Here is a 9950-nt window from a genome sequence, read left to right as displayed (position 1 = left end):
CAGGAGAGAACACAATTACGCTCAATCGTTCTTGGAGATTACAGGATCCCGTTTACAAACTATAGAATGCAGTGCACAACTTCACCATACGCTCAATCGTCCTTGTAGAAAACAGGATTCCGTTTACAAACTATAGACTGCAGTGCACAACTTCACCATACGCTCAATCGTCCTTGTAGAAAACAGGATTCCGATTACAAACTATAGACTGCAGTGCACAACTTTATGATCAGACGCTCATTCGTTCTTGTAGATTACACGATTTCAATTACAAACTATAGAATGCAGTGCACAATTTCAACATGCGCTCAATCGTTCTGTGAAGTTTCACGGGTCCATGATAAAAGAATTGAACAATCTTCAATACGCGCTCAACATCTCTGTGATATATCAAGGATCTTGATTAAAAACCGAAGGATAAGGGTCATAACAACAACATGCGTTCAATCGTTTGTTGAAGATTCAAGGATCTCCATTCAAATTGTAGGATGCGGTGCACAACTTACACATGCGCTTAATCGTTCTGTTAAGTTTGAAGGGTCTCTTTTAAAATTTGTATGGATGAGGTGCGCAGCTTCAGCAAGTATTTAATTTCATATAGTAGATGTTTTCCCCCATACATACATGTAGTAGTAATCATACATGTTATAATTTAGTCGGCTCAGATTCCTTTTTGATTACGTCCCCATTTCGAATAGACGTAGATGGGTATTTATAAATCCCGAACAGCCAATGAACGCCCCTTTGGTATGATGCCTATACTTATGTATGTATGTACAGTTGGTATCAGTTCTTACTTCTGTTAAATCTTTCACTATAGTTTCGAAATAATACTCATATCAATTTTAAGGACAGTTTATGGCAGAATTTGGTCTATCAGTTTTAAACAAGGCAGGGGCTATTTGACCGGCACCGGCAAAATAGCAAATTTGCTATTTAGCCGGGTCTGATTAAATTATATCTTACTGGAATTAAAATGGAAGAATAATAATTAAATATCAAAATTTTTTATGTAAAAAACTTTTGTTACTGATACTCATATCAACACTTAAACTTTTAACTATCAAATTAACTATATTCTATGTGTTCTATCATATGTACACAAAAAAGAGTGAGGAAAATGTCTCAAATATAAAAAAAAAGAAGATGTGGTATGATTGCCAATGAGACAACTCTCCACAAGAGACCAAAATGACACAAACATTAACAATTATATGTCACCGTACGGCCTTCAACAATGAGCAAAGCCCATACCGCATAGTCAGCTTTAAAAGGCTCCGATATGACAATGTAAAACAATTCAAACGAGAAAACAAACGGCCTTATTCATATAAAAAAAAATGAACGAAAAACAAATATGTAACACACGACAGCCACTGAATTACAGCTCCTGACTTGGGACAGGCTTATACATAAATAATGTGGCGGGGTTAAACATGTTAGCTGGATCCCAACCCTCCCCTAACCTGGGACAGTGGTATAGCAGTGCAACATAAGAACGAACTATAAAAATCAAAGCACAAAATACAGGGAGACAAAATAACTGTTACAGCAAATTGCAAATCTTGCATCCGAATCTACTGGTAGCGAATATCAACAGAGATTAGATGTTATTCAGAGCGAGAGTGGAGTGTTCATAGCTGCTAAAAGTGAACTCATAACAACAGAGATTAATATAAAAACTGATTGTGAGATAGTCTGGGCATCACTTACTGTTCAAGACAGCTCCCCAATGTACATAGGTTCCTACTACAGGAAAACCGATATGATAGAGGAACTGGAGAAGTCAATCGAACAAATGACATTAAATGTAAATGTATGGGCTTTGATCATTGTTGAAGGCCGTACGTTTATCTATAATTGTTAATTTCTGTGTCATTTTGGTCTCCTGTGGAGAGTTGTCTCATTGGCAATCATACCACATCTTCTTTTTTATATATACCTATCTACATATTTAACATATGCACACATGATGCAGATTCAAAGGAAACCAGTGTAATGTGTAGTTTTTCCAAAGGGCCGGGGCAAACAATTTGTTTTGTAACAATTGCAAATGTTAAATCATTTGTCTATTTGAAATTCATATCAAAAGACTTTTAATAGTGTCTGTCATGTCTGATTTATGATGTAGTTTTACATACCATTTTTTTTTTTTATCACATGGCAGGATATTAAACCATAGATTTTAAAAAGATTTGAAAATCATCTTTTTTATAAATAATTTAGAAAAAATATATTTAATAATGTACATATGAAATTTATGAATGTGTTTTCGTGCTTTTAATTTATATTATAAAGTTATAAATTATTTATTTATGAACATCTTCAATATTATATTTTCGATTGTATATTCAATGCTTGATATTGTGATAAAATGATTATAAATTACTATTAAGCTTTTATACTATTATCTACTAATCACATCAATGAACAGTTTTATTCAGTGCCGGCTAAAAAGCAAATTTCCTATTTTGCCGGTGCCGGTCAAATAACCCCTGCCTTTAAACAATGCTACTCTAGAACTGATTTAGAAAGTTCTTCCCGAGAGCAGTTTTGGACATTTATACCCTAGAATTGACAGTTCTATCCTGGAATACTAGGATATAAACAGTCAGTTTCTGCATGGTAACTGCAAACTTTTTTATTAGGTCTTGAAAAATATATCTGTCGAGTTTCCATATTGCTAGTGTCAGCATTTTGTAAATAATTAACATACACCTTCAAAAACTGATGCTCAAATATTCAATTTTCATTTTGTTTAATTGTCAAATTATTTTGTTTTAGGTTTTTTTTGCATAGTGTACTTAATGAAAATATCATTATAGATTGATTTTTGCATTAACGTCTTATGGCAAATATTTCATGCATTTCAGGACGATGAAAATTTCAAAATTTTGACCGCCACTTGAAAATGAGGGCATGTGAGATAGGGGTCAAATTCGGTGTTTCGCAGGCTGATTATGGGTCATTTAGAGAGAATGATGTAGCGTGATTTTTTAACGTACAAGGAGCGTGGCACCCTGACTACACGAGACATATGTTTTACGTTCCCATTCTGACCGGACGCGACTGTGAATTAAAAAAGAATATATCCCGTATCGCCAAATTTGCGCAACAAGTGTTTTACTGTTAGTCGGGAGAAGCCCAGGAATGACCACTTTTCTATACAAATGTCAATCCTTATGATTTGTATATATGTTTGTATGTATTAAAAAGAAGATGTGGTATGATTGCCAATGAGGTAACTCTCCTCAAGACACCAAATGACACAAAAATTAAGAACTATAGGTCACCGTACGGCTTCAACAATGAGCAAAGCCCATACCGCATAGTCAGCTATAAAAGGCCCCGAAATGACAATGTAAAACAATTCAAAGGGGAAAACTAACGGCCTTATTTATTTTTAAAAAAATGAACGAACAACAAATGTGTAACATACAAACAAACGACATCCACTGAATAACAGGCTCTTGACTAGGGACAGGCACATACATACATAATGTGGCGGGTTTATGCATGTATACATGTACATGTATGCTTGCATGTATAAATGTACCTGGTAATAAATTGTTCAAATAAGGCCTTTGAAAATAGTGGAATCAAAAATTTGTTGAATTGTTAAAAGTTCGTTGAAAGTATTTGGTAGATTGCATGCTTATATTGGTCATTCCGAATTTGTGCAAAGTTTTTATTTCCTACTCTATATACCATATTGCCTTATAATCATATTTATAAACAAATCACACACCTAATTAAATGATCATAATGCGAATATTTATGTTCAAACTCTTTTACGTCACTTTTAGTTACAACAAACAAAAGAACTATCATGTCAATTTGACCTGTTTTGATTTGTTACAAGATACCATTTTTGGTCGCTATGGAGATTCTATATATCATCAAGTTATTTAAATTCCAATGGGGACTAATTGTGCATCACTTATTAAGAACTGTTTTCTGTCTTGTTATGAGTAACACTTTATGTCTAAAATAAGCAATTTCGCGTTTCTCGTTTTTCATAGACCGTTGGTTTTCCCGTTTGAATGGTTTTACACTTATTGTCTAGTAATTTTGGGGCCCTTTATAGCTTTTGTTCGGTGGGAGCCAACTTGAAGGCTCCGTGTTGAAGGCAGTGCATTGACCTATCATGGTTTACTTTTATAAATTGTTATTTGGATGGAGAGTTGTCTCATTGGCACTCACAGCACATCTTCCTATATCTATCTGAAGACACATCGAAACAACATCTGTTACAAAAATTTAATAACACTTTTAAATATTTCGATGATATATTAGCTCTCAATAATGACGACTTCAGTATGTACACGAAAGAGATTTCTCCGGCTAAACTGACTTTAGATAAAGCTAATACTAACAATGAACACTGCCCTTTACTGGATCTTGCTATCTCTATCTTTAACGGGAAGCTTAATACCAAATTTTGTGATTAAAGAGATGATTTTTCATTTCTTATTGTTAAATATCCAATTTAAGAGGTTGATATTCTTTTCTACATCAGGAATAGATTACCTTAGTTGTATTTTGGCAAAACTTTTAGGAATTTTTGGTCCTCAATGCTTTTCAACTTCGTACTTTATTTGGCCTTTTTAAAATGTTATTTGATTCGAGCGTCACTGATGGGTCTTTTGTAGACGAAATGCGCGTCTGGCGTAAATATAAAATTTCATTCCTGGTAACTATGATGAGTTTATTCTCTTGTCGCCATCTTATGATGTTTATATTTCTCATTCGATTCGCTCGTATATGTACCAACTTATTTGATTTTAACGTAAGACATCTTTGTATTGAAAAATTATGGCACCAGGGTTTTGGATATCATAAACTAGTCAAAACATTTTACTATAAAGTAAAAACACATAAATACTGAACTCCGAGGGAAATTCAAAAAGGAAAGTCCCTGATCAAATGGCAAATCAAAATCTCAAACACATCAAACGAATGGACAACTACTGTCATATTCCTGAACCTTGAATTCCCATTTAAGAATGAATTATATCATCGGTATAAGGACATCAATTTCATATATAAATGAACATGTAGACATCTTACACCAGTTGTTGGCATGATATGGGTTATGTTCTTCTCATATATTTTCTGATGGTATGAAACTAAACCCATAAAGGGAAGAATTGTGCTTGATTTTCATATGATATAGGCATAATCTTTCAATTAGTCAAACTGAGGTCTGTATTATCATTGTCATTTTGCTCAGTTTCTTTTGTTACCTTTTCTGACATCAGACTCGGACTTCTTTTGCTGTGTGTCTTGCTGGGTGTTTATTTTACATTGGCTATAGGTAAAGGGGAGGGTTGAGATTCACAAAACATGTTTAACCCCGCCGCATTTTTTGTGCCTGTCCCAAGCCAGCTTTGGCCTTTGTTAGTCATGTATTTTTTTCATTTAATATATGTTTTGGAGTTAAGTGTTACGTCCATTTTATTTGAACTAGGACACATTTGTTAGGAACAACCTGACGCCTGCCCCTGGGTGCGGGATTTTCTCGCTATTTTTTGCTTTTTGGTCCGGTTTTTATCTCTTTGACATGTTCCCCATTTCCATTTTTAATTTAAGTTTTTTATATTGATCTATTGTTGTTAAATTCTGTGTCATTTGGTGTCTGGTTGAGAATTGTCTCATTCATGGCAATCATCTTTTTGTTTTTATATGACTGCGGTTAGGCAAACGCCGATCCTTTTTTTCAAAGTTCATTGTGGTTTCTTTTTTTCGTGACATATTAAGACATAACCTGGCTACCCTTGTTTGACATTCTTCCTTCGTAAAAAATAATGTTTATAAAAACAATAATCAGGTTTATGAAGATTACAATGATAATCTTAATGTTATCTGTAAACAATTCTAAAGATTCATGTCTTTCATCTTGTTCTCATTCTTGAAAAATATTGTTATGGTCTACTTATGTACATATTCTACAGCTGTCTACATTATGTTGCTGTGTATATATATGTAACTGGAATTATTTGGAGCTATATCGTGTTCCTGTCTTGATACTTCATCATGAAAGTCACTGTAGCTCTTGGTATTTTTGTTGCTGTTTTTGCTTCCATCGGTAAGTTTTGTTTTTATTATTAATTTGAATGTAATTGTAGTTTTATATTCCAGTTTATGGATACTCAAATTTACTTAATGCATAAACAACTTTTATCATATTTTTTTTATATGATTTCGCTTTTGATCAAAACTGAATACACTTTTTACAAAGTTCTGATTTAATTGAAATTATATTATCGTAAATAGTATTCAGATTATACTATTTATTTAATTAGGCAACGACAACACTCATGAGGCACTCGATATCAAATGTTATTTCCAAGGCAACTACATCTACACGTTTGACTGCACGTGCTATGATCATTGACAATGTTTAAACAATGCATCAAAAATTAAAAAGAAAAGCTTAAAATGTAATTATATTAATTGAATTCTTCTTTTTATAATCCTATTGAGATATACATGTAATAAGGTTGACCTAAGCACATTTTGAATAAATTACGGATTCCGAAGCGTTTCAATTTTTTGTGTGCACGTTAAATTCTTAGATAAAATAACAATGCACACAGGCATTCAAATAAAGTAACTTTACTTTTCAAAAACATAAAAAAAATTTAAGCGATTTTTTATTTTTGAAAATATATTAACATTCATACAGTAAACTCCTACAAATGTTCTACTTTTTTCGCAATATTAAAAAAAAATATCGTCTTTTTGCTTTTCCTGACACATTTCGGTCCTACACACGTTCAGTGAATCAAGTTCTGGATCATCTTCTCGAGAAATAAATTACTAATGAATCCAAAACAGAAAATCTATGACCTTCAGGTGAAATCTACACCAATTTCTGCATATATACGCCTTAAATTAAGAGAAAGATATAACTGCTGCCGAACTTCTTGATGCTAAAATATGTAGTGAACTAATATCTTTTGTAAGTTTTAGACTTTAGGAGGTACACACAGCAGAAATCACTTTACCAGACACATCCGGGTGTTTCGCTTTAATACGACTCTGGGGTTTCATTCTTTCAGTATTTTGTTTAATTTAAAAATTGATTTGCGAATTTGGAAGCATGGCTATTCATTAAAACACATAAACAAATATATAGAGCGAAAAGATCTTTTCTCGCTGCATTGAAGACCCATTGGTGGCCTTCGCTTGTTATCTGCTCTATGGTCGGTTTGTTGTCTCTTTGACACATTCCCCATTTCCATTCTCATTTTATTTTCATAAAACATCGCAAAATATAAGCTGCGTTGAACTTGAAGTTCAAGGTGTAACAGTTTTGTTCGAACCAAGTGTACGTTAATAAATGTTAATTCGCATATGAAACTATATGAATTTTTTTTGCGTTTGCGAAATGGGAGCATTTACAGATTGGTCGTTCTTTCTTTTATTTCAGAAGCATATGGTGCGTATAATGGCTATGATGGTGACAGTTATGGTGGTAAAGGTCATGTCGTAAGTTTTCATAATGCTTTAATACAATTATATGTCGCAAATAGTAACAAAACAAGTGGCCCATGATGTTTTGAAAAGTCGCAAATATTTCTGTACGAACAACATACACGAGCAACAATGAGTGCTTCCGTTTATTTAAATGAAGTCAAGTAGAAAATATTCCTTTACTTTTATATGTCTTTAATCTTTTTCAAACATTTTAATTCAGTCTTTGTTACAAAAGAAGATGACATAACAACAACATAGCATGGTTATGTTTCAAGTTAAAACTTGCTATATGAATGCATACTGAGCTGTTTAGATTCAAATCATTTAAATATTTAATTTTTTAGTTGTTCGAAAATTAACTTTTTTTTATGTTTATGTCCCTTGGGTTTTTGTGCTTTACAACGTTTTATCGTTTTATCGCTTTATGCATAACCTAAAGAAGGGTATTTCAGAAAACACATGGAAATAACAGTATGTAGGTTTGCCCACTTCTTAAGCACGCTTTCTGTAAAAATAACAGATCCAGAATGACCGTTTAATCCTTTTCCGTAAGTTTGATTTCCTCTAATGAACTTAATAAACATTTTACAGTTGACCAGTATTTTCCATGGTGTACACCATGGAGGTCACCACGGAGTTATTGGAGGACACCACGTTATTGGCGTTCCAGTTGTTGTTCATCACCATCATCATCACAATGGCGCCTCCCATTACGGCGGGCATCACCATCGTCATCATAGACGTCACAGGAAACATAAAGGGTCTGGAAGTTCATCTAATAAAGGATACGGGCATGGAAAATCAAGTTAAATATATTCATGTATTGAGTAAAATAAACCACTTTAAATTATAACGTTGTTACATTGTTTATTATTATTTGAAGTCGGTGCATTGATTTATGTTTATTCTTAGGATACAAATTTTCGTGGACTTCATTGGTAAAGGTAATTCACGAAATGAAATATTCAACTAAATATAAATTTTCTCTATGTCTGTAGAGAGTCTTTGATACAACCACAGAAACACAATTTTCCTCAATCCACGAAAATTGGTTTCCAATTGACTGCATGAATTAATCCGGTTCATTGGTAGCCATAATGTTGAATTAAATATAAAAAACGCAAGGTAAAAGGATCTTATTTACCATCATCTATAATGTTTCTATGGTAGGATTCATTTGACGTAACATATATATTCACATACAGAGGATATGAATAACAAGTGAAATTGTGAGCTACTGCTCAATGATAATATTATTCCCGCCCAAATAAATCGGTACACAGGACGTTGTTGAGAATCTGAAAACGCATCACAAGGTGAAGCTGACATATATCATCCCTGATACCAAATTTCAGAAACCCATGTATTGTAGTTCCTGCAAAAAATAACGACAATTTTCAACTTGGCTATCATGTGTAAAATAAAACAAGTATTCGCTAAACAGGAAGTTGTTGGGTGATGAATTTGATAATGCATCACAAGGTTAACGTTTAGCTGACTAGTATAATCCCTGAAACTAAATTTCATTATCCCTTGTATTATAGTTCCTGAGAAAAATGAGACGAAACTTTTCAACTTGGCTTTCAAATGTAAAATGAAACAAGACTTAGTGTTTGGTAAACAGGAAGTTGTCGAGTGATGACTCTGAAAACGCATCACACGGTATAGCTGACTTTTCAGAAAATTCAGAAATCCTTATGATGTAGTTCCTAAGAAAGATGTGACGAAAAAATATTCATGAGACAATGAGACAATTCTCCACAAGAGACCAAATAACACAGATTAACAACTATAATAAATCGCCATACGGCCTTTAACAATGAGCAAATCCAATACCGAATAGTGAGCTAGAAAAGGCCCCGAAATGATAAATGTAAAACATTTCAAACGAGAAAACTAACAGTCTAATTTATGTACAAAAAAATTAACGAAAAACAAATGTTTGTTTTAAAACAACATAAAAAAAAAGACAACCACTGAATTACAGGCTCATGACTTAGGATAGGAACATGCATACAGAATGTGGCGGGGTCGAACATGTTAGCGGGATCCAAACCCTCCTCCTTACCTGAGACAGTGGTGTAACAGTTTGACATAAGAAAGAACTATAAAAATCAGTTGAAAAAGGTTTAACTCTGCAGATGGATAACAAACACAGAGTAGACGTTGACTGGTACTTGTATATCCAACCTACAAAAAGAAACTAAGTTCTGATTTGAGAGTATTCGCACTAGTTGTGAAATATAAAACCATAAAATGGTGCAAAAACTATGGGTTAACAGAATAGAGAATAATAGGCACAAAATGCAGAACAAATTACTTAAAAAATAAAGATTAATGTTTAAAAAGTGCAAAATGAACGGCTAAAAAATATAGAGAATGATGGAAAAAAAATCCGAATAAATGGCTAAAAAAGTAAAGAATACAGAAAAATGCGCAAAAGTGCAGAATAAATGGCTAAAAAATAA

General features: G+C 33.1%; 1 protein-coding gene across 1 annotated transcript; it reads left to right on the top strand.

The window, feature by feature from the left end:
* The first annotated feature begins 5928 nt into the window (after positions 1 to 5928).
* On the top strand, positions 5929 to 8339 carry LOC139507018 (spore coat protein YeeK-like). Its single transcript, XM_071295607.1, has 3 exons — positions 5929 to 6088; positions 7436 to 7494; positions 8074 to 8339. The coding sequence occupies exons 1-3, from the start codon at positions 6037 to 6039 to the stop codon at positions 8290 to 8292; spliced, it is 330 nt and encodes a 109-aa protein (XP_071151708.1). The 5' UTR covers positions 5929 to 6036; the 3' UTR covers positions 8293 to 8339.
* Positions 8340 to 9950: the final 1611 nt, after the last annotated feature.

This window comes from Mytilus edulis, unplaced genomic scaffold (assembly GCF_963676685.1).
Source record: "Mytilus edulis unplaced genomic scaffold, xbMytEdul2.2 SCAFFOLD_857, whole genome shotgun sequence".
Lineage (NCBI taxonomy): Eukaryota > Metazoa > Mollusca > Bivalvia > Mytilida > Mytilidae > Mytilus > Mytilus edulis.
Note: the sequence above shows the minus strand (reverse complement) of the source record. Positions and strands in the feature narration are given on the sequence as shown.

Coding starts and splice junctions, on each gene's coding strand:
- LOC139507018 (XM_071295607.1), top strand. CDS start 6,037: ATGAAAGTCACTGTAGCTCTTGGTATTTTTGTTGCTGTTTTTGCTTCC. Junction 6,089..7,435: donor TGCTGTTTTTGCTTCCATCG/GTAAGTTTTGTT, acceptor CTTTTATTTCAG/AAGCATATGGTGCGTATAAT. Junction 7,495..8,073: donor ATGGTGGTAAAGGTCATGTC/GTAAGTTTTCAT, acceptor AACATTTTACAG/TTGACCAGTATTTTCCATGG.